The following is a 27,923-nucleotide window of genomic DNA, read 5'->3' as shown; positions in this document are numbered from 1 at the left end:
CTCATCATTTCTCTCTGGGACTCCATTATTTGCTCTTTCATCTCTCACTGAATCTTGGCTAGTTGCTCTTGCATCTGAGACTGCATTTGTTCTTGCATGTCTTTTTGCATCTGCTCCAATTTCTCGAATCTCTTATCCATTGATTTTTTTCTTGTATCGTAGGGGTGCGTGATTGGTTGGTTTTCGTTGGTTTCCAGGTTACTGAAATAATTTTTAATTAATTAATTGAAAACCCTTATGGCCTTTAATGCATAATGATATTATGTAATGCATGAATGCAAATGAGGCATCAATTTTGATTTAATCGCCCTTAGAAAATTTTACTTGAAAATAAAATCTTTTACATAAAGTCGAGTTACAAATAAAATTTTGCTCTAATACTTAGAGTCCTAATTTTTCTAAGCAACGAGGCCAGCTCTTGTCCGCGCTCCGACTCCAACTCATATTTTACGCTTAGTGTGTCTGCCTGAACCGCTAAAGTTTACAAGTAGTCCGCTACCTCCCGAATCTGTGTTATGGCTTCCCCTAGAAGGTAATCTCTGTTTCTGACTTGGTCTTACGCATGGTGAAGCTGCTCCTTCCAACAATCCTCGTTTGCCTCGAAAAACTGGATCCGCATCTCACAATTTTGCAGTGACGCCTCTAACTCTTCTATTCTTCCTTTCATTTCTTGTATTTTGCTCAAGCTTGCCCTCAATTCTGTCGCAGTGTTGCGGTTTCGGTACTGATGTAGGGACTTCTCAAGTTCTGCCACTCTAGCCCTTAATTCCCCTCGCTCATTTCTGCTTTCTGACAGACTTTTCTCCAAATCTTCGTTTCGTGCTTGAGCTTCTCGGAATTTCCTTTCCCACCAGTCGGTATTGGCCTTTTCTTCCCGAATTTTATGGCGCCATTATTCGGAAGTCTTACCTAAACCCGTAGTCCTTATAGATAGGCGTAACTTCTTGTAGTTTATTTTCAAACTGTCTAGATCTTCTTTAGCCTTAGTTTTTCCTTTTCTCCACTTCTCAGCCTCTGACCTCTGGACATCAGCCTCTAATCTTAGGTGGATCTTCTCTTCCTCCAATTGTTCGATCTTCTTCCCAAGCTTCAAACTCTTCTTCTCGAAATATTGTCTTATAATCTCCAATTCTGATGGAGCGACTTGTAATTGTTCCCCAACAGGTCGAGCACTCTCCAAGCTTAGCCTAGGAATATTGTCATTAATCCTCTTCTTAAACCATTCGCTGTACTCGGGTGTTACCATGGAACCGACGGCTAACCTCTTCATCCAACAAGTTTGCTTCCAAGCATTTGATAATTCTCGAACTCTCTTCTTATAGTGAGCACCTTTAAACGAGAATTCACTCTGAGCAAGTCCGTAGGTCATGGGTACAAACTGCCTCGACTTGTATTGCCTCAAGGCTATCAACGGAGTATACCCGGTAGCTCCCCAGATTCCTAACAATGGCACCCAATCGAAGTTACCACATCGGTACATGATCTCGTCAGAGACCATCCAATAAGCTCTCCACTCGATGTCCCCCTCCTTGAGGTTTTGAAGAATATCCATCCACTTCTCCTCCGAGATATCCTCTCTCTTTTGTATAGTTGCCTCTTCTTTTAACGGGGAATAACCCTCGGAAAAGACTCGATGGGAAACTTTGTCTACCTTCCAAAAGTGCCCATGAAACCATACCATCAATAGTTGAGCACATCCAATAAATCGCCCCTCGCCTGTCTTCCGACATGAGCTCAAAGATCTGAACGTTTCTGCCAAAATCGCCGGTACCAGTGTGATTCCCTTTTCAATGTGATCGAACAAGTTGATGACCGCCTCGTCTACGTGCTTCAAAGCCTTAGGAAAGATCACTAAACCGTAGATGCTTAAGCAAATATATTGACCCTCTTTCTTTCGTCTGGATGAGTCAAGATCAAATCTCGCAAATTCTCCCAAGGGATACATTTGCTATCTCCTTTTTGCTGAATTCGAGCGGTGACCCAAGGCTCACTCATCCCAGAAATGCTCATCAGTTTCTTCACGAAAGCCTGATTACTAAAAACCCGGGCATAAGTCTTTCGGACCTGAATCTTTGGACACCTAAGCAGTGCAGTGTATTCCTCCATGGTAGGTACCAAATCCACTTCTCCAAAAGTGAAACACTTGTACACAGAATTCCAAAACTGCACCAAGGCTCGGAACAAATGCTTATCCACTCTAATGTCTAGCAGGTAGGATATGTCACCGTAGTTTTGGTAAAACAACTGCTTGATCCCTTCATCCCAACTAGCCCAAATGTCTCTCAACTCTTGCAGCTCATTCTGTACTACATTGACGCGAGTGAAATCCTGCAGCTCCGATACATGCCCTTCTACCAAGCTATCCCCTCTCTCTGATTGTAGCCTCTTCGACCATGCACGAACGGCCGCATTATCCTCGACTTTACTAAAAAATTCATTCTCTATGTCAAATTTTCTAACTTAGTAATTGAATATGGAGTAACACCTCCTTTAGTATGCAATGTCATGCAAAAAAGACAATCAAAACAAAACACCGGCTAGTATCAAATAATAGCGATAAAATGTAAGCACATAAACGATAATCATAGCACATATAAGGGTAAGTACTAAGGCTCGACGCGACTTCACCCAAGGATAGCTCCTAGGGTTCACTATATGTGGTTTAGTTCTAGGAAAAGGGGTACCCGAACCAGCAGATTCCTCAATCCTCACCCATTACAGGCTCATATAGATCGAGTTCAGTTCGGGGGGATACATTTCCCTATGACCATGTGGAGATGAAAATCTCACGAAATCATAGGTACGGATGTACCCCGGAAGCAATCCACTAGCTCATGCAGAGGTGAAAACCTCACGAAAGCGTAGTTTCTTACTCCCACTTAGCAGGTGTGACCACAGTGGTCATGCAATGAAATGCAGTGCTATTCTACAAGACCCGCACAAAGTAACATACAATCAAATGCAATTGAAAGATTCATGATTTTTAAAATAAATTTTCGGTCTTTTAACAAAAGGACAATAAATAATCGATTTTTATGGCTCGACTCTCAAGATCGTCCCCAGCAGAGTCGCCAAGCTGTTGAAACCATCCCACGATTTAAAAAAATTTTAAATTTAAGAAAAAGGAGGAAATCGACTTTTGAAAAACAGAAATATGGAGTCGCCACCGATCTTTTGTTTTAATGTGATCGGATCACCTAAAAATGAGGTTAGTTTAATAAAACATTTTTTGGTTTATTAAAACAATGATTTTGGTCTACGAAATTTTAAGAAAACGGGTTCGGGAGTCGGTTACGCATGAGGAAGGATTAACACCCTCACTACGCCCAAAATTGGTACCGAAAGAATTAAGTATTGTCCTTATGTCTAAAATTAAAAAGTTTTTGAAATGTGGTTCTTTTTTATAACGCTTGAATAACTCGAGTTGATTGTCAAAATCTTCTTGTTTCGACGTCCGAAAATCTATAATTTAAAAATCACAAAAGGATGTTCAATAGTTTAGTCCAACGGAAAACCGAAACCCAGCACAGTAGGGTATGATTCCTCGAATTTCCAAACATTGACCATTACCTTACCTTAGAAAATACGTGTGAAATCCCGAAGAGATGTTCGATTATTTGGGACAAATGAAGAAGCGCAACCCAGCACGATAGGGCTCGATTCTCAAATCGCCAAACATCGAACATCGTCTTCGCTTTGAAAGATTTTTAATAAACATGAGTGAAAACCTAAAGGAATATTCGATTGTTTTGAGCAAACGAGAAATCACAACCCAGCACGATAGGGCATGATTCTCGAATTATCAAACACCGAGTATTGCCTTTGTTTTAAAAGGTTTTTAGAAGACATGAATGAAAACCTAAAGGGATATTCAATCGTTTTGAGCAAACGAGGAATCACAACCCAGCACATTAGGGCACGATTCCGCGAATTGCCAAATATCAAACTTTACCTTCGTTTTAAAGAATTTTTAAAAGGCATGAGTGAAACTTTGAAGAGATATTCGATTATTTTAAGCAAACGCGAAATTGCAACCCAACACGTTAGGGCACGATTCCGCGAATTGCCGAGCATCGAATCTCGTCTTCGTTTTGAAGAATTTTAAGAGGCATGATTATAAAACTAGCTTAAGACGTATTAATTCGATTTGAAATAAGGCGAAATTAATCATAAGATTTGGGTTTTATGGAAAAACCACATTTCAAAAAAAAAACAAGATGGAAAATGATGATATGAGGTAATAGGCATATACGAGATGTGATAAACTAACATACTAATAATTAAATAGCTAACCTAAAAGTGTGATCCGGTTGCAATAATACATGGAGAATAATCGATGTGATGACATATAAGAATGCGCAAATATGACGTAGCAAATATACAAAAGGTATCGCGAAGATAATTAACACATGAGGTACCAACGATATAGAATCAACACGACACAAAAATAATGGACCAAAAATGATGGACTAACAATCAAGTAATATATGCTAGAATTTGAAACAATTTATATACATATATAAAAAAGTGTTTATGTACATATGAGTGAATTTTGAAGCAACTATATAGAAAATAACATGGAATTAAAAAATATGAATTATATATATAAAGAAAAATGAATTGATTTTATCACAAATTCTATATATATATATGAAAATAAACTAGAAATAATTGCTTGTAAAACGTAGAACCGTACTCGAGATTGAATTATTTTTACTATAAATTATGATGGGCTTAAAAGCACGTTTATTTATAAAGAAAACTATATATATATATATATAAAATATAGGTTTGATAATGTATGTAAATCAAAAACATGTACTAATGTAAATGGATATAAAATAACTTAAATTTTATGTAAAAACATATATATACAAAGCACATTTGAATAGCATATTAAAATACATGATCAGATATATATAGGAAATAAGTGGTAAATAAAATGAATAATGGTTTAAAGTAGATATATATATACATACGTATATAAATACAAAATACATAATACGAAAGAAGAACCTTAAAGTGGATAATAAATAAAATATTTTAAAGTAAATAAATAAAGTTTAAGAATATATTTAAAATAAAATATAAATAGTTTAAAATATAATTCATGAAAGGAAATCTGAAATAGAACATTGTATACATAAAAAGATTTATATATGAATGATTTATATATGAATAATATATATAAAAACGTTAACAATAGATAATGTTAATATATACATAAAAGTTTAAAACAATAATATTCACATAATAAAACTCACAACAAATAATGAAACAATTTTTAAAATATATGTACGTATAAAAAAATATTTAAAACAGAATGTATATAAAAACTATTCAAAATGAGTAACATGAAATAATTTAATACAAAGTTTAAAATAACTAAAATGGTTTGAAATAAACAAAAAGGTTTACATGTACATGAACAAGGGCTTGATTGAAATTAAACTAAAACAACAAGGGAAAATTAAGAAAACAGAACAAATAACAAGGGGGACCAATGTGCGAGGAACAATAATGCAGAAGGATCTAAACTGGAGATATACCAGTCCTCGCAACTCAGCATTAAGACGCGGACTAAAATGAAAATATGTACAAATTATAGGGCAGATTTAAAAAATAAAGGAAACTGGACTCGGTCTAACTAAGCATCAGTGCAAAAGGAAGGGACTAAATGTGAAACTTTCCCTTCACTGCGATAAACGCACGGATCTTGAGGGTCGAAGAAACGGGTCGGATTGGGCATAGAGTGGGAGACCTAGACGGTGCCGTTTGAGACCATGGTCTAAACGGTACCGTTTCTATTGCCTTAAAATCCCACAACAGAGCACCCCATTCAGCCGAACCCCCTTCATCCTCTCCTTTTTCAAACCCTAAGTCCTCCTTGAAACTGCCGATTTCCCTTCCCTTCGCAGCAGCCAACAGATTTAGGGTTGGAGAGAACGCCTTTCAGCCTTTTAGTCTCCTCCTAGCTTCGATTTTAACAAAGCAAGAGGAGATCCATGGCATGCTTTTGAGGTAACTCTTCCTTTCCCCCTTTTTTACATTTGAATGCAAATAAAGAAAAAAAAAGAAAAAAAAATGCAGAAAGAAAAAGTCGAGAAGAAGAAACCCGAAAATTTTAATCTCAAATCACCTTTTTTTTGCTATTGCCTTGTATTCAATATGCGAGTATTGTGGCTGTATTGTGTGTTCGTATTCTCTCTCAGCGTAACCTTTTACAAAGACTCAAACTCTGGCTTTATAGCCGAAAGGAAAGAGGAAAAATTAACGAAAAACAAAAAATACAATGTTTTTTCTTTTTGTTTTTCTTTGCTGTTGTTGCTTGTTTGTCTCCTTGCAGGTGCGGGTGTGCTGGCGCTCGGGTACAAGTGGTGCGTGAAGGCTGTACGGAGGTGCGCAGGGGGTCGTACGGAGGCGTGCTGGAGGCTAGGGCTGCGGTGTTCCTTGCTGCTAGGGTTCTGCCCTGTTTTCAAACCTTGGGCCACTTGGGTTAATTGGGTATTGGGCCACTAGATTTGGGCTAGAGGGACTGTTTTGGGCTTGTAATAGGACATTAACTAAATGGACTTTTTTTGGACTGTTAATGTATTTTTATTCATTTTGGTTTTGTGTTTATACGGGCCCGGGCTAAATTGGCCCCTTACACTAGACATTCGGTTATATGTAAAACGCAACTTTAGAAGGAAAAAAGATTTAAATAAATATTCTGTCAATTAATTAATTAATCATAACAAATTATCTATATTCTATAGAAAATATAGAAAAAAAATTTGAACGGCCAAATATGCTCTACATTTACTGACTTCATAATATTAAATATATATTTTTATTATATATAAAGATTTATAACATTTATATATAAAAATGTAATCTTATTAAAATATTTGATTAAATAAATTTATCTAATAAAAATATTTATCATACTTATAGATAAAAATTCTAATTATGTTAAAATATCTTTATTAAATAATCTATATAATAGTATATTACAAAAAGTTAAATTTTAGTCTATAAAAGTTGAAATTTATATTTAAATTATTATTTTTCATTAATTTGAAAAATTAAAAATATATATTGTTTTAGATTGAAAATTTATATATATATTATATATGATTATTATATATAATATTAAAAAACAAAAAGAATAAAAATGAATGGTAATGGTCATAATTAGTCAACATCTGTCAACTATGGTCAATAAATTGGTCGGTTAATATTTTTATTTTAAATAAATTAAGTGCCATGTAACACATTGTGATTGGTTGAAAGGTGTCACATGATAATCAATTTTTTTTCTAATTAAGTTAAAATGAATTGAATAGGATAATGAAATAATAATTTAAGTAGCTAAATAAAAGAAATAAGCATGAAGGAGAAATTGAGGATTAAGCAAATAATTTTTGAAGTAACCATTAGTTATAGATTATAGATGTGGTAATGATGACTGCGCCTAATTAGCTTTTACAACCAGGATTGGAAGAAAGCGTAGGAAGTAGAGAGTGTATTTGAGTTTTGGTTTGTATGGTTTGGTTAGAGAAGAAGTAAAACATTTTGGTTCATGACAAGACAAGAGTGAAGATGAACAAGTGTTAAGAAAAGGTGAAGAGCAAAGAAAAATGAAAAAACAAATAGGCTCAGTGTGCAAGGGACTGCCATGTGGGGAGAAGGAATATCTAGAAATGGGCTAAATAAAGCAAAGAGAAACAGAAACTGAGTTAAATTCTCCCTATTTTCTTTGGTTGCCATCTTCCTCTCTTTCACACAAAAAGACTCCAGGCCTCCCTAGGAATTACAATCATCTCTCCTTCTCCAAACCCTTCAATCGTAACAAGACAAAGGGTTAGGGAGAGAAGAGAAAAATGTGAATATTTTGCTATATATATATATAAAGAAGAAAACAAAGCAGAGGACCAACAGAATTCGATGCGATTCTCAGTCCAACATCCTTTGAACATTATAATGATATGGATGTTGCTGATGTTTGCTTCATGTTTCTCCCCTTCCTCCTCTGCTCTTCTATCCTTCGGATCCCGCCTTAAGTGTGGAACTAACAACGAAACCTCCCAGAGATTCGTTAGGAGTGTTGACAAAGTGATGGGAGCTTTGTCCAAATTAATTGCTGCTCAGGGCTGGGGAACCTTCTCTGATGTGGATCCACCCTTCACTGTCTTTGGATTAGGCCAATGCTATCAACATGTCAACGGAAAAGGTTGTAAACTCTGTTTCAACACAGCCAAAGAAGAACTTAGAAGGTGCGTCCCGGCCACATCGGGACGAATCTTTCTTGATTGGTGCTTTCAACGTTTCGATAATTATATGTTCTACAATGAAGGGGTTGATGCCAAATATGATCACCTAATCTGTGGCTCGCCTGCAGGTGTTTATCAACAAGAGTTTCAAAGGGAATTGGATCAAGTGATCAGGAAAGTAACCAATACAGCGTTGGAGAACAATGGATATGCGGCAAAGGCGGCCAAAGGAGGGGTGACCACCGTTTACGCATTGGCGCAATGTTGGAGGGCAATTGATCTAGAGACTTGCAGCGAGTGTTTGAGGCATGCAGCCTCGGGGTTGAGGAAGTGTGCCCCTGGGGCTGAGGGCAAGGCTATGTTTTCTGGGTGTTATATGAGGTATTCCACCCATAGGTTTTTTGGCCCAGAAGCTGAAACAGAGGACAATAAGGGTGGGTAACAAAGCAAGTGAATTTAACTTGTTAAAGTTTTTTTTTATTTTTTATTTATCTGCGAGCCATATCATATTTTCCTTCTGATTGCTATTATTTATTGTGTTCTCTTTGAAGGGTTTAGTCCTTGGGTCATCATAGGATTGGCGTCAGCAGGAGTTGCATGCGCCGTGCTTGGTGCTATTGGTACTTATATAAGCTATAAGAGATTCTCCAAGAAGAAAGGTATGCATACGTATGTATGGAACCTATACTGCACCATACATATGTATAGCTTTGCTTACAAATTAATGCTGATTCAAACTTGCTTTTTCTTGTGGACTTCTCTCAGGGCTAGATGACATTCCAGCAACTCGAAACAATACTAGTTTAAATTACATGTATGGAACGCTTGAAAAGGCGACTGACCATTTTGATGAATCAAGGAAATTAGGACAAGGAGGAGCAGGTACTGTGTTCAAGGGATTCTCCCTGATGGTAAAGTTGTTGCAGTTAAAAGGTTGTTCTTCAATACCCGGCAGTGGGTGGACCAGTTCTTTAACGAAGTCAATTTGATCAGTGGAATTCAGCACAAGAACCTTGTAAGCCTTTTAGGTTGCAGCATTGAAGGTCCCGAGAGCCTTCTAGTTTATGAATATGTACCAAATAGGAGCCTAGATCAAATCCTGTTTGGTAAGTAAGTCATTTCTAAACTAATTCGATTATGAATGATAACGGCAGTTTATAGAAATATAGTTGCTAATTTCTCATTTCTCCAAAACTGTACTAAAGCCTTTTTTTTATCTGATGCAGTTAAGAACACAATAAGCATTCTAAGCTGGTCACATCGGTTCAACATCATATGTGGAACAGCTGAAGGGCTGGCATATCTTCATGGGGGTTCTGGAGTAAAAATCATTCATAGAGACATAAAATCCAGCAACATTCTCCTTGATGAGAATCTCAATCCAAAGATTGCTGATTTTGGACTTGCTTGTTGTGTTGCTTCAGATAAATCCCATGTTAGCACTGCAATTGCTGGAACATTGTAAGATATTGATCTCCTATTGTCAAGTGGTTGCTATTGGCACATATTTGGCATCATTATTTTCAACATCCAATGCTAGCTTCTTTAGTAATAAATACCCCACAGTTATTGTGTGAGGAGGAAAAGTTTAAATCCCAAACCAATAAGAGTAGCTTTTTTAATTTAGACAAATATGATATTTCCAATATCCAGGTATAGACTTCAATCTTCCCTTCATGCAAATTACATCTGTTTTCTATTATGAATATATTTCCAAGTAGTTGTGATAAATAAATCTATGTTGCAGAGGATACATGGCTCCTGAATATCTGGTTCGAGGACAACTGACAGAGAAGGCAGATGTTTATGCATTTGGGGTGCTAATGCTTGAGATTGCCACTGGTAGGAAAAACAATGTTTTCTGTGAGCGTTCAAGTTCTACTTTGTACTTGGTGAGATCCATAATCCTTTTTCATTGACTCGATAACCGTAATCATAAAAGGCTTTTACAATATCCCTTTCCAGCTATAAAAAAGAAACAAAAAAGTAATACAAAGCAGAATATGGTCATGGATTAACCTTCGTTCTATCAGGTGTGGAAGCAATATAAGGCAGAAAGTATTATACAAGCTATCGACTCTACCTTAAAGGGCAGATTTGATGAGAGGGAGGCATCGATTGTGCTTCGAGTTGGGCTGCTGTGCACCCAGTCATCAGTTGCACTAAGACCAACCATGTCTGAAGTAGCTCAAATGTTAACTGATAGACGTTGTGTGATTCCCTCCCCGAAACAGCCTCCCTTCTTGAACGCTAGTGTGCTAAGTCCTGAAGACACAATGACTAGTTCTTTTATGGGCGGCTCTTCAGCTTTAAATGACCCAAGAACTCAAAAGCCTGGCACCTGAATCAAATAATTGTACACAATTAAAGCATTGAGATCAACGTAGCCTTCACTCTTCTAAGATTGGCAGGGCATGTAATCAGAAAATATTTGCCCCACATGGAGACTGGAATTTTGTATATCTGAGATTAGGTAGAGGCAATGACTTGCATTGGTTCTTTTTTCTTTTAACTTTTTTTCTCCCTTGTATTTGCATACAAAAATTTAACCGTGTCCATATAATTAAAAGGAAAAAAAACCTTTTACATCCCCATTTGATCTGCTAAAATTTAACCCATCCGATGGATGGTTGACTGGTGTTGGTAAATAAGTACGTGACAGAATCGCACTATCAGCCACTTGGGAAATCCTTGTGAGACTGGAATAGTGACATGGCAAGTCTTTTTGGACAAATTCTTGAGCTGAGACGCACAAAACACGCCATAATTCGGCTATAGCTTCATATTCGAGTCCTCTTCATGTGTTGCAAGCTTCATTTGAACTTGTATTTTGCGTTGGATCCTTGTTTATGATGAAGAAATGAAATAGAAAGGTTTTGCATTGTGGGTTAAAGTTGAGATCGCAAATCATTAAAATCATTAATAGTAGGGTCGATTATTTTTATTTTATTTTTGAGAAATCCATCACCATAAGGAAGGACTAAATTGTTTTTGTTTTTATTCGATTTTATGCACGGAGAGATTCACAGCGGATTGTTAGTTTAGTTCATTATATCTCTAGTCCTAAATGGAAATATATATTTTTTTAAATTTCACAAATTTTCATTTTAAAAAGCTCCAAATCAAACGTTTTTTAATTTTTTTTAAAAAAAAGTGAGAACCCTTTGCCTAAGAGAGAAATATGTAATAGTTGGCAAGGGGACTAATAATTATTGCCCATACCCTAGAACTTGTATAAAATAAACTTTCCCATTGTTTCACACCTCAAATTCAAAGTTAAGGGTGCTTTTGTTTTCCTAATTTCATTTTACAGAAACCATTTTCCAAGGGGTGGTTTTTCTTCTCTTTTTATAAAAATAAAAACCTTCTTCTGTTTCGTAAGAGCATGAAGAGAGCTTCATTTCCCGGGACAAACTTGGGAATAAACCATGTTGTGTTGTGAACGCAACAAGACAACGCTAATGTTCACAAACGCACTCCTTCATATCAAGACAAACAGCAACTGCTCAAAAACATTCCATAACTATGGCTTCTTCTGTTTCCCACAACAGTTTCTCAACGATTCCTCTTTTTGTCGGTTTCCTTGTTGTTGCTTCCTCCCTTGCCCATTTCCTGTCCTCCCCATTGATGTCAGAGTCCGGTAACCGGCAAATGAAAAACCATACTTTTAAACCTGCTGAGGACATTCAGAAGCTAAGGAGAATAAATGCTTATCTCAAGAAGATCAATAAGCCTGCTGTGAAGACAATTCAGGCTGGCATCTTCTTTCCCCTGTCATATCTTGTTTGGAATTTTCTTCTAGTCTTGTTCCACGAGTTTTAAACAGTTTTGTTGCTGCAGAGTCCGGATGGTGATATCATAGATTGTGTTCTCTCTCATCTTCAACCTGCTTTCGATCACCCTGTGCTTAGAGGGCAGAAACCATCGGTAAATTTCTGCTCTACCAGTTTAGCTGATATTTAGAAATAAACAAATTCAATGTCGGTGAGTATCTGAAACTTTGCAAGTTTGGAGCATCTCCATGAAACAACCTCATTTTGACAGGATCCACCGGCGAGGCCAAAACGTCACAACTCTACCGATGCAAACCTGAGAACTTGTAACTATGGACAGGCTCAGGTGAATCTTGCCCCGAAGGAACTGTTCCAATCAGAAGAACTACAGAGAAAGACGTTTTGAAAGCAAGTTCTGTTAGGAGATATGGAAGAACAAGAACATTTAAGGAGAGACTCAACAGGCAGCGGCCATGAGGTTAGTACCTTGATCTTTACGTCACCGAAACAGTAAAAAATTTATCTAGCATCTAACCCAGATTGGGATTCCGACAATTACTACGACCCGAGAATTGAAAAATATTTTTTCTCGCATTTTGACCCAAAAGTTGTGTGATTCATTTTTATTATCAATTAGCAACCCAGCATTGAGATGATTTAGAGCGAAAAATCTGTCTTAGCTTCCATTTCTTATTCCAGCCGAAGGGATAGTTTTCGGCTAAGTTGATTTTCCGCTGTTTTAGCAGTTCGCCAGGAGTTGGTTGGGGGAAAACAATAAAAGGCAGACAGTGAAGAGATATCGGACTCTAAAGTTGATTTAAATTATAGAGCACTACTCTCAACTAATTGAGTTTTTACTTCTCATGATGACCAATCCTTTATCATCTACCATCCTTTCAATTCTTCTCATCAAGCTGAAATGATGCAAATGTTTTGACAAGTTCATTTTTTCTCGTTGCAGGACGCAGTTTTGTTTGTGAATGGAGATCAGTATTATGGTGCAAAGGCAAGCTTAAAAGTGTGGGCGCCTCATGTGACTAATGAATACGAGTTTAGCCTGTCACAGATATGGATCATCTCTGGTTCTTTTGGCAATGATCTTAATACCATTGAAGCTGGTTGGCAGGCATGTCCCTGAATTTTTAGTACATAATGCAGAATCTCTGTATTGGCAAGTCTCTATCTTCAATTAATATCCTGAGGCTGAGAAGAAAACCTCAGTCGTTAATATGTTATATTTAACTTTCAAATAGTATCCTAGAAACATCAAAATGGTGCGTGAAACACGAGCTTTCTGCAAAACCCTTTTCCAAGTTGCTTTCAATTATCAACGTGCAAAATTCTTTTGTTTAAGCTGTTGAACCACCATCTTCTGCATGCTTCTAAATCTAATGAACAATTCATTCATGCTACTTCAGGTTCGCCCTGAATTATATGGAGATAATTACCCTAGATTCTTCACATACTGGACGGTGAGTAACATCTTGGAATTAAGCTTGAAATTATTTATTTTTCCTTGAAAAACAAACCAACTGCTAATTGGCTTTGAATTGACAGACTGATGCATACCGAGCCACAGGATGCTACAACTTGCTGTGTTCGGGCTTTGTCCAAACCACCAATAAGATTGCTATTGGAGCAGCAATCTCTCCAATCTCCTCCTACGATGGCAGACAGTTTGACATCGACATAATGGTTTGGAAGGTGGTTGCTTGCACAATTCCTCAAAGTAGAACTATACAAAGTTTGAATGGAGTAAATTAACAATATGGTATCATTTTTTAAAAAAAACAAATAAGGGGAGGTCTTTTTGCTGTTTTACTGATTCATATCTGCTGCTTCAATGTTTGACTGGGTAACCTTGAGAACGAAATTAATAAAGCGCTAAACTTGCAACCTTAATAAAATCTAAAATTGACTTAGAGATTAATGATAATGACTTGAGACCTTTTCCATTCTGGACAGTATTGAAATGCAAAACTCGTCTCTTTAATCTTTTTTGTCTTCAACTGTTTATTAATGTGTCAACTTTGTATTCTATTTCTTATATAATCTTTTAGAAAATAAGAACACAAACACCACCAACGTTTTAGCTCTTATTGCTCTATTTAAGAGGACAATTATGCCGCTAAAAGTACAAAATTTCTTTGATTTTTGACCTACTTTATGTTACATCTGACCATCCAGCGATGATAGCATACCAAGAAAACAAGGGGAATATTCAGAAAAAATAAATAAATAGACATTCAATCTGCAGTTGAACAGTTATTGTTCGTATATTTAAAAAAAATAAACTATTTTCAGTTGGAGGTTCCAATTGTTCCATGTTTATGATGAAGAAATGAAATAGAAAGGCTATGCATTGTGGGTTAAAGTTGTGGTCGCACATCATCAAAGGAAACATAATAGGATTAGAAAATCAGAATACATCGGGAATGGGAATTTTCATTCATCTTGATCAGAGCCAACATCAAAGATATGCAAGAATGGAACTACTTGTTGTACAGGGTTAGTGGTAATGGAACCTGAAGTGTTCCAACCCAAGCGTTGCATGTACACTGCATCGTAGGCTTCAATGTTCAATCCTGAAGCAAGAAATAACTCCAGCTCGTTCACAAACCGATCTGTTCTTGCTAATAGAAAAGGCTTTGCTGCTTCAGTGATGGCAATCCTGAAGTTGTCTTGCCAATATGCTTCAGCAGATTTCTTTAATAGTACACGAGTGTGTTCAATTCTGGAAAATGTAAACCCAGGTAAGACTGAGCAACTCAGATTTATTATTTCAATCACTAGAAGCAATGGTTAATACCTTGTCCAGAATGATTCAATTACACCATGTATGTGATGCACAACTATGTCAACATCTTCCTCCTACAAATTCAGTGCACAAAATATTTAAGCCACTAGATTCTATATTTCTTCTAGGCATTCTCTTTGATTAGTTATTGAAAATGTAGCGCATCTTAATAAAATGGGATTTCCAAACAAGCATGGAAAGGCATATGTGAAACAGAATGACCTGCATTAAAGCTTGAAGTTCCCTTTTCAACCAACTCTGAAGCCACCTATTTGATTGACGATACTTGCGGGATTTCCAAAACCGTGATACATCAAATATGTCATTTAAGATACCTAATTGATAAAAAGTAAAACCTAGTGACTGTCCCAGGAAAAATGATGGAATAAAAAGAGCAAAGTAAAATAAAATTCACCAAACCTGGTTCACTGTAATAGCACTGTAATCTATACTTGTGTGCTTTTGAAAAGGTAAATCTGCGCATAGCAATCAAAGGTCAGACATCTTAGAAATAAGAAATGGAAAACTGAGACAACCAATCAACAAAAATAAGACACCTATTCCGAAAATCTTGATCTACATAATGTCGCTGAAAACAGGTTCCATCAAACCCACTGATTATTGAAAAGTTGTCTGTCTGCACATTAGTAAAAAAAATAGCACTTCAAATTTTACCTAAATATCCAGTCAACACAAGTTAGAGCATTGCTTTTAATGGAAACAAACCTTGCATAAAGGACATTTTATAGAGGCTGATTGGCCGGAGCTCTTGCTAGCAACCACCCTACTCCACTGTACAATACAGTTGAAACAAAACTTATCTGACACCAAAGATTGAGAAGGGGGAATCAAAAACTCAGCCACCCTATTCTAGGCTTCTACTTTTACAAATTTATGCTACCACCATAATTTAATAAGCAAGCTCTTCAACTAACCAAAACAAAATAGTGCCCCAATCCACTCTTCCAGATTCAATTAAACTCCAAATTCTATTCCATACCCAAAGTTAATAATTAGATAGAATTTCACCTTTTTCAATCACTTTATTACCTTTCAGGCTTTCACCACACCAAAGAATCCTTTGAAAATTTCTAAATAATGAGTTTTTCTCCTATATCAAAAACACTCAAGTAGCAAACTCGTAAAACCCAACCCAAACGACAACTTTATCAATTCAGCACCCATGAATAAACAAAAAAAATCCAGAATTCTGTCTCCCATTGATACTAACACACACACACACACAGAGAAACCTACGGAAACATGCATCGAGATAGGATTCCTTAACCAAGGACGCAAGGCAGATTGGACATGGATTCGGGTCTTGGTTTGAAGTATAAGAGCCGGTCTGGTCAGCTTGTGCTTCCCGATTGTTCATTGAGATTTCCTCCTCTTAGGCAGAAAGGTAACAGATTGGAACACCCGAGGCCGAGGGCTAGTTTCAAGACACCCAAATCCTATTTTTATTTAGTGGATCAGATTTGAATTCAAGTTTTGGACTCAGCTTTGAAGAAACCCAACGTTATTTGAAAAGTGGGTTAAAAAACTGTTTTGGAAACTGTGGTCTAAGATTTCACTATTTAGTATTATTATTATAAAAAATTTGAAATTTAAAATATCTTTTTTAAATTTCAGTGAAAATAATTTGTTAGTATTATGATATATAAAATATCAATTCCAAAAGTATCAAGTTAGAAAAGTAGAAAAGATCAAACACATAAATATTTACATGGAAAACCCTTAGTTAAGAAGATAAAAAACTATGGCATTAGAGGCTTCGACTTTTTATTAAATAATTAAATAAACGAGAGTAGAATATAGAGAAAATAAATTTAAATGTACTAAACGTACATTACCCAAAACCCCGAATACAATGCCTTAACTCTCATAGAGAAAACCCAAAATCAAAACCCTAATTCTCATAGAGTTCTCTCAAAAGAGGTACAAAATTCTCTCATAGTTACAACGAAAAGTCTTACCAAAACTCGTCTGCAACATCTTGTCGCCCCTGCAAGAAAAAACTTGTAGTATACATCTTTAACTGCCTTCTTGAAACAAGGATAAAAGACCCTTTAAAAATGTTAAGTTTAAAGAGCTAAAACAACTAAAATATCCCTAAAGTAATCAAAGTTCAATTGGGAGAAAAATCCTGGTTAGCTGCCAAAACACGGTTGTATTACGCGACTGCATCGTCGTGATGTCTCGTGCACGCTCATCACGATATCACCCTCTCCATTAATTGGAAAACTCGTTACGTCAACAAGACATCCCGACATTAGTATCCTCCATGTCGTGACATAGTGCCTATTTCACTTTTATCTTTGTTAAATGCCTACGAACTGTTTGATAAATGCAAGGCACAACTTACAATTATTATCTCAAAAATATAAATATATATAATTACTAAAAAATAAACATCTAAAACAAATTTAAACAAATGGACTATCACATCAAATTTAGTGAACGTGATGGCCTAGAGCATAAAGAAAACCATCTTTTTTGTCATGACATTCCCGTAGCTATAAGGTAGTCAATTCCTAGTTGTGATTGCCTGAAGTAATGTCTATGTAAGTGTTAATTTTGAAGTCCTACCCTTCCTCTTATACCAGTGGTCAACTGAGTTGCTATTGATCGCATTTCGGCGTACGTACACCGAGTAGAGAATATTTCAAATAAATAATATAATGTGTGGTGTTCTCTAAGTGTCATAGGTCTAGTTTTAATATTTCTAAGTGTACAATAGAATATTTTTATAGTATTTCAAGGATCGAAGTCAAATGAAATAGGTTGATAAAATGAATTAACAATAATAAGCATGCAACCTAGTTAGTCTAGCTAGCTAATGTCTAAAAGATATAGTACAACAGATCATAAAATTAAAGATTTAAACTATTGTAATAATTAAAGGATTGAATTGTAAAAAATCCAAAATTATAATAGAAATAATGAAAGACAAATGTAGTAATTGATTAATATATGTGTTAACAATTAATTCTAGGATTTGGGACCGATTAATTTTCTAATTAGATTAATTATATACCTCTCGATTAATAATTTTTCCAATTACGAATTAATTTAATTTATCTTTCGATCTCATTTAAACTAATTGAGGAAAATTGAATATCTACTCGATGAAGTCTCATTTCGGTCTTACTTATCTATTTATAATAAAGGAGTTATAGATACTAACCATTGTAATATATATATATATAACGGGTAAAAGTACGCTGAATAATTCATGGTTGCTCCTATAAATGAAAGGTTGTTATAAATAGTAATAATAAAACATAGAAATCAACTTTGTAACTAATTAGGCTATTTCAATCCTCTAGATAATAACATTATTTATTTGCCAAATTCTGGATGTTATGAAAAGGTTATGTCTATAACAACATTTTAGATTTAGATAATATTTTATTTTTAAAAACATAATTATACTAAAAGCTAGAGTATATAATAGTTAGTAAAATTTAAATTGCAATCTTAATTACGAATATAGTCTAATTTATAAAAAAATATTCATTTAATAAAATGTGATTATATATTTATGTAAAATTTAAATATTTTATTAAAATAATATCGTAACTAAAATTTATTATTTTCATTTCATTAGTAATAAAATTAATTTCATTAAAGTAAAATTGAGAGACTACTATAAATAACTAAATTAGTAAATAAAAACCCATTTCACAATAAACTTACTGTAATAATAAAATTAATAAAATGTTAATATAGAGTGTTGTTACATATCATGTCAGATTTAGGATCATTCCCTCAGCATTATTGAGATGACGAGTACAGTTAGTTAATAAAAACAGTGCCTTAACATTCGGGGAATCATTTGACACTCCTAACATTTTCAATGACAAGTGCCAAGGGACTGGATGCCATCGCTTACAAGAACACCATTTGCATAGTAATGGAGCAAATTGACACTGCTGAAAGTAGATAATAGAATGCTCTAAAAACATGAAAATCTACTCCCTAGTGTCTCCTCAATTAGATAAGCAGTTGCAAACATTCAGACGATAACTTCGGCGCTATCAACTGAATAATGTCTTTGAACCATTTCTGTTTTATAAATGAGTTTAGTTTGGTAGATGCAGTTTCACCCAACGAAGCAGGGCTTAGTTTGTAAAACCCTCCTTTCTATGCCAAACTTAGGGTTTTACACGTGATATGTTATTTCCTATAAATAGTTTATAGTAATGAGCAATTGAAATAAAGTACACGTGAGTATGCCAGCTGCTGACAAGTTCCCGGATCAGGAATATAAACAGAGTCCGGCTTCTTAGTCGGTTAGACCTAACTTCAATTTTTAGAAAGATGAATGACGTGTAAAAATTCAACGTCAAACTTCAACTGTCTCAGTTTTAATAGCCCATTACAATGACATTGACGGCATAGTTGCATGACTAAAACTACAACTAGTTGATAAATTAGATAAGATTAAAATTCAACATCAACCAGGGCAACGAAGCCATGATAAATCAGAAATGGGCTTAGAATCAAAATTCGGTGACCACTTTAATTAGGAAAAAAATTAAGGGAAAAGAACCAAGGCACGAAAGATATGCACTAAAACCAGTATGGGCACCAATCTCTAATGTCTGCGCAAACATAGCGCATGATTGCCAACAGTTATAATATCTACAATGGGCAACTCATCTGCATCATAACAAATTCAAGGAACGATTGGCATGAAAAACCCAGACAGATTCTTTTATGATAAAGTTGATACAGCAAAAGGTGGGGGTCGGAGACTAAGAACAGCATCAAATGGCTCACTTACCACCCACCCTCTAAGAGCACACAGGTTCCTTCTGGGGGTTAGCCCATGCCTATCCTAGAATAACTGCAAACATATAACATAAATCTGGTCACAAAGAGAATTTGTAATTCTAATAAAGTTCCTCTCCGCCTTGCCACTATCAAGAGTTGACATGGAAGTAGCAAAATGGAGGGAAGAAAGTTAAAGGCCTTGCCAAAAGAAGATGAGAACAAAAAAACCTAAATGACTTACAAGATTTCATGGGTCACCAGATAGGGACATTTAAGGATTCCTACTACCATGAAGATTGCTTGTATCCATCCCAACAACCCTCAAGTTCCTTCTTTTTCAAAACATCACCTGCCACTTGATACATCCTTGCTTGCTCCTCTGCCAGGGCCTGTGAACTCACAACAGACAGTTGTCTAGATGCAAGCGCTATTGTCTCATCTCTTCCTTCAATGTCCAGGCCTCCAGGCCCTGCATTTAAGTCTAGACCTTGTCTTCCCCATGTCCTACCATTCTCAGCAATACTATTACCATTATTGTGTACAAGGCTAACAACATAGGGCCTTGGGTAATGGGAGGGAACAGCACCAGCAGGACCCAACAATTGTGCATGGACTGAGGGTAAACAAATCCTCCCACCATGAGATGAATCAGAATAAGTTGCTGAGCTGCCAGGAAAGCTGGTTGAAGGAAGAGGAAACGTTGCTCCAAAGGGGAACGTGGGATACTGGAAAGGAGTTGATAGGTAGGGCACTGCCAACGAAGAGGACAAGACAGGTCCCCTATATGCATCAGAATTAAAGGGGATGGCAGAGGCACCAGTAGGGGGACCGGGACCCAACACCCTTTGTGGTCCACCAGTTGCAACAGGAAAATGAGGTTCTCTATCAAACAAGATAGATGGAAGAGTGACAGCCGAGTATGTATTCCCTGTAGGAAACCATGACGAGAAATTTGCTATCTCAGAATTGTTTATTCGCAGGCTGGAAACTGGTGGTTGAGATGATATGTTACTGCTTCTATTACGCTGGCTAACTAGTGCAGCACTCACCTCATCAAGAATAGGTCCATTGTTCAAATCAAAGTCCCTGTGGAGACTTGCCTCACCATTAAAATACCACATGATGATGACTTTATAGGCTGCATATGGACATCTAGTCTAAAGTTATTGCCAGTTGAAAGATTACCTAAATCAACAGGCACATCAACTCTATTCAAATCAAGATCAAGTCCCCCAGAAGAGCGAAATGTTAAATCACGATTATTTGTAAGGTCCGCTGCAGAGTCGGAGCCCAAAGCAGAACTTCGGGAAGCTAGATCATCAAGTAGTCTCTCATCAGGTACATTCAAATCAATATCCAGTGGAGGACGGCTTTGTTTCCCCGTAGTAGCTTCAGAAATGGAAGCATGACTTGTACCCAGGGGCATTTCCAAAATCTTTCTGGCAGCCGGCCGAAATGCACTAGTGGCTGCGGATCCCTTCCAACCAAGTGCTCCTTTACTCCTCAGTAGGTCATCTGGCAGAACAAAGGGCCATTTTGCAGCGGCAGTAACAGTAATTGAAGCAGGAACGCTGTTAGATGCAAAAGAAACAGATAAAGGCGTTGGGTTAATTAATTGGACAGAAGCAGGACACAGTGCTTCTGCCAAGTTAATTGGCTCCCCAAATTTCCCATCATCCGCATTAAAGCCTGCATTCAAGTCAAATTTTACTTTTGCATCTGCACATGTAGCAGGAGTATCTGCAGTGGTTGATGTACGCTCCTCTACACCAGCCAAATTGGATCCCCTTATCCTAATAGGTTGTTTTGTTTCTATTAATATGGATGCCTTACAAGGAGATAGTCCACAGTATGGTTCAGGACACTCACTACCTTCTAAATTCTCCTCCATATGCTCAACTTTCTGGGCAGGGACCACTGAACCACAACAGATACAATTTAGTTACCCATTTTAATTACAAATAAATAAAAAGTTAAATAGTAAGTACTTCAAATTTAATTAAGACATCAATAACGGGAGAAGCATTACTTTCCCAATCAGGTTTTCGCTTCTCTTTGTCACTGGCTTGACTACGAACATCAGCCTCAACATCCTTCTCGGCCTTTACTACATTAAAAGTTTCCATCATATCATTAGAACCAGTAGGCGATGCTTTTTTATCTGTTCCTTTGGTAGAATGTCCAACAATAGCTGGTGACTTCTCAGGAGTATGTGAACCTCTGTTCATACCTTCAGTGACATCTGTTTTGCACTCAACATCAACTTCCATGGAGGGTGCAGATGAAGATCCTTCAACCACTTCTTTCTGAAGGTTTACACCCAGATCAGAAACCTTATTTTCATTTGCCCCAAATGTGATATTCTTTTGTTTAATATCCAACCTCCCATCATCATCAACAGCACCAGCCTTTTTCTCCAGATGTTCTTTGGAATCTCCAATATCACTTGTCTTCTCCAAAGTGCTTGCAGAGGGAAAATTGACTAAAACAGCCGTTGTTATTTCCTTTACTTTACCATTTTCAAGACAATGTTCTGCAGTCCATGGTAAATCAATAATTGATGAAGTTAACTGCTCATTCAGCTCCACTCCAGATGTTTCTTGAGAGGAAACATTCATGCTGTCTGCATTTTTAGCCCATGATTTACCAGCAACAACACTCTGCTTCAGATGCTCATCATATACACATTCAACAGAGAAGTTTCGATCTTGAACAACCTCATACCCAACAGAAGGTTTTTGTGTTGTATCATTGCACATGGAAGAGAGCTCAACAACAGGGGCATTTCTTTGTGGAGAATCAACTCTGGAAGCCACATCTGACTTAGGAATCTCTCCAGCAGCCACACTAGCAAGCAAATTCATTCCAGCATCATCAGCAACCGGCATGCACGCATTTGCTTTAGTGTACTTAACAAAACTATCAATTAGAGTATTTATGGAGTTCAAAGAAGCCCTCTGCATCTTCCTTGATTTAATTTCATTTCCAGAAGATGAGGAAGCAACTTTTGTGACTTCGGTTATTTTCGTAAGATCTTCTCCGGTTCTACAGTATTCTTCATCAGGAACAGCTGCGGGTAAACTCTCTCCCTCATCAGACCCAGTCAGCAGATCTTTTACATCATTGCTCTGCCAGGATTCATTATTTACATCAGTTATAACATTTTCCTGGTAAGTACCACTCTTCTCCTTCATGTTATGTTTGAATTGTTCCTGCTCCTCTGAAAGCACAGGAGAAGAAGCTCTGCTGTTTGTAACCAATTGATCTTCAAGAGATCCTCCACTGACACTTTGTGCTGGACCTCTACCTTGATTTGGGATTTTAACAATGAACTTATTACCATTACCCTCAGCGATAGAAGCATCCACCGCCTTTTCACATGTTAAACTGGACTGTGATATGTTTCCAGGAGCAGAATTTCTGTGCAAAGAAGAATTATTGCATGGTCCGGTTTCCCTTTGAACCCCCAATGGCCCCGGCAAACCATTAATGAATTTCCGGTGCCGTGATGAGCTACCTGAGATCTTAGTCACAGTTCCTGAACCAGCTGCAGAACTTCTTGCATCCTCCTTTACTGGAATTTCCCCCATCTTCGCATGATCACTAGAACATGACAGAGTATTGCTGTGGAATTGACTAGAACTGTTGATTTTCTCATCCCTTGTGGTTGCTTGAGGATCAGAGGTGCCAACAATAGTAGCATTTCGCGCCTTTGTTCTGGCTGAAGCAGGCAATGTTGATGCCTTCATAGGTACCGGCGTTGCAGAAGCAGACTTGGTTGCAGTCTCTCCTTGAACAAGCTTAACAAAACCAGTTTTAGTTGCAGAGAATTGTGTTACTGAACTCTTCACTGCAACCTCAGAAGGTCTATAGTGCTTGATTCCACATTTAGCAACATCTGACCAGGGAACAGACTGATTTGGACCATATTTAGCATCCAACTCAACCTGAACTCTTTTTTCCATGTATCAACTAAACTCCTTGCTTTCTTCTGTATTTCAACATTTTTATGAGTACGCAAAAGATTCACAGACTTGCCAATGCTACACATCTGCAGAACTGTAAGATTTACTGGTAGCTTATCAAGTGCTTGGAGTAAGGTTAAAAGAAAATTGTCAATTGATCTATCATCCTTGGAGCCACTACTACCACCAATCTTCCTTTTCTGGGCTTCCTGGAGCCATTCATCAAAAACATTCAACCCTCTGAGCTGAACAAAACGACTAAGACAGTCAAACTTGTGTGTAGCTGCTATAACACCAGCAAGCATTGATCGGCTCACCAAGTTTATTTTCCTCTCATTTCTCTCACGAATAATGAGCTGAACCAATTTCCCAACTCCTCCATAATCTTGCAGTCCCCCTTTTTCAGTAATTTTTGCAATCTCAAATTTTAAATTAATTTCTGGTATAATATGATCAGAATCCACATCATCCATTCTATTAATACATTCTCGTTTGACAGGTTCAGAGACTTGATCCCCATGCTCCCTTTTCTTTCCCTTACCCTGAGAAGAAAATGAAGGGGCACTGTTCTGTACACTATCTGAACCGGGATCATTCATTGGCTTTGGTTTCGGCACTGTAGCATGCATTTCTATACGCGTCTTACGTAACAGTTGATCTACTTCTTCCTGCAGTTCCTGTAAACTGAAAATTTACTGACTACAAAGCTTAAGAAAATGTATGCTAAACTAGAAGAGAATCTAGAACTCACATAAATATAATCTTGATCAGTTAGCCACCATAAACACTTGTTTGTAGTGTCATAAACTCGTCGGCACACAAATGAGCAAATCCCTGATGGAAGGTCAATGTCTTTAGGAAGGAATGAAACTTTACATGGATGAAGCAACAATCCAGCAGGAATCTCATCCTTATGGAAGGAATAAAAGATCTCGTTTGGAGCAGCTTCCAATAGGATGCCTTTGCCAAGCTTTACTTCAGCAGGTTGATATAGCCAATTCACACCCAACAGTAACTTATTTTCTTTAGCAGCAGTTAGAGAATGGATTATTCCAATAAAAAGTGGAGAATCTTGGGCTGGTTTGAAGAGAGTACAGCCACCTACACTGAATCTGTGTCCATCCTATAACAAACAAAATAGGTGGTGTCAATAAACAATTGAACAACAAACCAGGTAGGAGAAGCTTACGGTGATGATATAAAGCAATTTGTATGGGTAAAGAACTACGAGCTGGATCAACAACCAGACTGGCATTGATCAGTTATATCTAAAAATCATAAACTTATTAACTCATAGAGGAAGCAACCAAGATTAGGTAGAGATGATAATTCAATACAAACAGAACCAAGGGAAAAGAACAATCATTGGCGGGCAATGCAAATTGTTTCAACCATTCAGAACTGTTGTGACTCCAATAATCAAGCTTAATTAGATATGAAAGACTTCAGAGAATCATATCTACAAATAAAGTTGCATATAGTGCCATTTAGAGCATGACTGGTCAGCTACAGAACAAATTTTTGAAAGAAATACTCTCATTGGTAAATCGACAACAGATGGTAACAAGCTAATACACATATGAATGTACTATTTCAAAGAAGCTGAAGAGAATCCAATGCAATATATTATAATTAATAAACAAAAATTATTCCCATGTGACCAGAGTTCATCATTAACAGAAACATGTTATAGCAATTCAGATATGTTCAAAGATTATACGACCATAACCAAGGAAAACATTAGTCATTTGAAAGTGTGATAATCATATCTATTTCCATTGAAGATATGCTAATACATTTCTCTAGACTCATACTACATGCTAGAAATAAGGTACGACTCTAATGTACATTTTAGCACAAGAAAAATCATGTACATTCTCGTTCATATACAAGTTAAACCATATGTATAAATGGGAAGAAATATGCATACAAAAAAACTAACTAATTACCTATAGTAGAATAGGATACATTTGAAGAAGCCCAGGACTTGCCTTATAGGAACAAGACCTAAAAGCTAGCAGCTAATAATTAATTAAGAAGCAACTATTGTATTTACAGCACCAAAACCATCAGAGCAATAACACCCTGCAAACTACATAAAAAGCTTTGGGAAGAAACTTGTTAAGGAAAATTTGTTACTTAGGTATTTGAATAAGTAAAACCTTTTGCAATCATCAATCCACCATGTAAAACTATATATTTCTTTGTTTTTATTCCTAGGTAATAAAAGTATATATATGTCAAGTAAAGACTAATAAATATTTACATTGTACTGTTTTCCTATTCCCTCACTAAATCAATGAGACAAAACCATATCCTAACGGAGTAAATCACTTCATGATTCAAGCTATTCCAAATATAGGAAAGATTTCAAATATCTTGAACAACAATAAGTCTGGTGATTACCCCTCAACCTCGGTAATGATGATCCAGAAACTATTTTCTTTTTGAGTATTTCATGTTTCAAGCTGTTGAAAATGGGAAGTTTCCATTGTTCTGGTCAACAACAATGCTGGTGAATACTTCTCCTTAGCACTCCTTGAAAGTAGGCAAAGTCCTAAAATTCAGGTGCATTTACAGTGATCTATAACGAATGCAAATATCTCTTTCATCTCCTAATACTTTCTTCCTGGAATTTCCTTGTGCTTGGATTAAGTAATAGAACCCATGAGGCAGTAAAAATTCAGATAAGTCAATAGAAGTACCACAACATCTGTAAAATAGCTTCTAGCAGATGAAAAGTAGAAGAATCCTTCTTGTCTCATGATTTTGTACACAAAAGGTTTACATTAAGGCAAAAGTAAACGGAAGAAAGGGGACATATGCGCCTCAAACATAACTAAATTATATTGTAGTGCACTCTCCATACCATATGAACCCATAAAACTAAGTCGAACGTTCTTACAAATGCACCTCAGCAAAACAATCCACCCAAAACGTCAATAAATATGCATTCCTACCAATCAATCCGAAATTAAAAAATTCCCACAAAAACCCATTCCGTTCCCTAAATTTTACCAAAAACGAGCACAACAAAATCATTCAGAAATTTCAAAACCAAACCAATAAAATAAAAGAAAATCAGGACCATTCCACACTTTCCCAGAAAGTCAAGCCTCAATCTCAAAATTCCCAAAAAAAAATAAAGCCCTTTCTTCATTTCCTCCTAATCACTTAAATGGGAAAAAGTGAAGAAAATAGCAAACAAAAAAAGGGGGAGGTACTATAAAAGAACAATTGAATGGAATCAACGTCAAAGACGTTGTATAAAAATGTTATACCTTTGAAAATGAATTAATGGTAGATAAAAAAGAGAGAGAAGCACCACTATCACCACTCAGAACCGCGGTGGCAAGTGTAGGGACTGTCAACATGTGCCGTTCTATTTTCCTCTCTTCACCTCTTCCTTGCCCACGCATAGCCTTGCATTTTCCCCTTCGAGTACCATCAAACTTTCCCTCCTTATTATTTCTATCTTCTTTCCCCCTGTTCGATTTCCCCCTTTCTTACCCGACATCCACCAAAAGCCAACCGTTCACCGTCTGCCAAAAATCTTCCCTCAACCAAACCTTGATTTCCCCCAATTTGGAAATTTCATATACAAAACCCTAATCCATTCGCTCGCGATTCTCCCGTTTACCTGATCAAATTCAATCTCCGATCCATCCACCACGTTTGATTTCTTAAGCCGCCTTCCAATCTATAGAAGCAAAAATAATTTTAAAACTAAAAATAAGAGAAAGGGCAAATTATTTCGTCTCGATTTTTAGAGAGAAAAATATATTCGAAGAGAGGCAGCAAAATGAAAGGTGCAAGGTAGGGCAGAGCGGGCAATTGGGTTGGGCACCGCGGACAGTTCGTGCAACTTCATAACAAGGGCAGTTATAGTCACAGGTTTGTGACGGAAATGAAAGAGAGCTACTCGAAGTAGGGGTGAACTTCATTCGGTTGGATGTTTTAAATTTTGAATCATTCAGGATTCGATTTATAATCCATCTAGGTTTATTATTTATTTATTATTTATTTATAACCTATAGTATACCAGTTTCGAAAACTAATAAAAATATCTTTTACTTTTATCATATTATTTAATTCACATCTAAAAATAATTATAATTTTATTATGATATGAATTATTTTTCTAATATTATTAAAAATTATTTTTCTATAAAGTAACAATTTTTTAATATGATATTTAAAAATTAGACATTAAAATTATATAATTTAGAGAATTTTTAAACTGAAAAAAATATAATTTATTATTAATTATATTACTAAATTGGCATTAAAAATAATTTTTAGTATATTAATAATTATGGTGTGGTAATAAAAATAATATTAATTAACTATCA

At 36.4% G+C, this 27,923-nt stretch overlaps 2 protein-coding genes, 1 non-coding gene and 2 pseudogenes across 4 annotated transcripts; 3 read left to right on the top strand and 2 right to left on the bottom strand.

Annotated features, from left to right (window-relative positions):
• Positions 1-5,520: 5,520 nt before the first annotated feature.
• On the top strand, positions 5,521-6,590 carry LOC107922800 (uncharacterized). Its single transcript, XM_041081511.1, has 3 exons — positions 5,521-5,551; positions 5,781-6,021; positions 6,347-6,590. Exons 1-3 carry the CDS (start codon positions 5,521-5,523, stop codon positions 6,498-6,500), a joined length of 426 nt encoding a protein of 141 aa, XP_040937445.1. The 3' UTR covers positions 6,501-6,590.
• A 1,094-nt stretch (positions 6,591-7,684) lies between these two features.
• On the top strand, positions 7,685-10,849 carry LOC107923005 (cysteine-rich receptor-like protein kinase 1; annotated as a pseudogene).
• A 686-nt stretch (positions 10,850-11,535) lies between these two features.
• Positions 11,536-13,849, top strand: LOC107923513 (uncharacterized; annotated as a pseudogene).
• A 431-nt stretch (positions 13,850-14,280) lies between these two features.
• Positions 14,281-16,388, bottom strand: LOC107922826 (uncharacterized). 2 transcript variants are annotated; one of them, XM_016853005.2, is made up of 7 exons: positions 16,083-16,388; positions 15,552-15,646; positions 15,383-15,462; positions 15,246-15,301; positions 15,048-15,160; positions 14,838-14,899; positions 14,281-14,762 (listed from the first exon to the last, which is right to left on the bottom strand). In XM_016853005.2, exons 1-7 carry the CDS (start codon positions 16,201-16,203, stop codon positions 14,474-14,476), a joined length of 816 nt encoding a protein of 271 aa, XP_016708494.1. In that variant the 5' UTR covers positions 16,204-16,388; the 3' UTR covers positions 14,281-14,473. The 2 variants fall into 2 exon arrangements, with proteins under 2 accessions (XP_016708494.1, XP_016708495.1); XM_016853006.2 differs by having other exon boundaries at positions 15,552-15,617; positions 16,083-16,314.
• A 2,939-nt stretch (positions 16,389-19,327) lies between these two features.
• Positions 19,328-27,570, bottom strand: LOC107923884 (uncharacterized). The gene is made up of 5 exons (XR_005904687.1): positions 26,854-27,570; positions 24,324-24,695; positions 21,637-24,249; positions 19,849-21,524; positions 19,328-19,680 (listed from the first exon to the last, which is right to left on the bottom strand). It is a non-coding gene; the product is annotated as an uncharacterized protein (transcript).
• Positions 27,571-27,923: the final 353 nt, after the last annotated feature.

This window comes from Gossypium hirsutum, chromosome A11, assembly GCF_007990345.1.
Source record: "Gossypium hirsutum isolate 1008001.06 chromosome A11, Gossypium_hirsutum_v2.1, whole genome shotgun sequence".
NCBI classification, from domain to species: Eukaryota; Viridiplantae; Streptophyta; class Magnoliopsida; order Malvales; family Malvaceae; genus Gossypium; species Gossypium hirsutum.
This window is presented reverse-complemented; position numbering and strand designations above follow the sequence as displayed.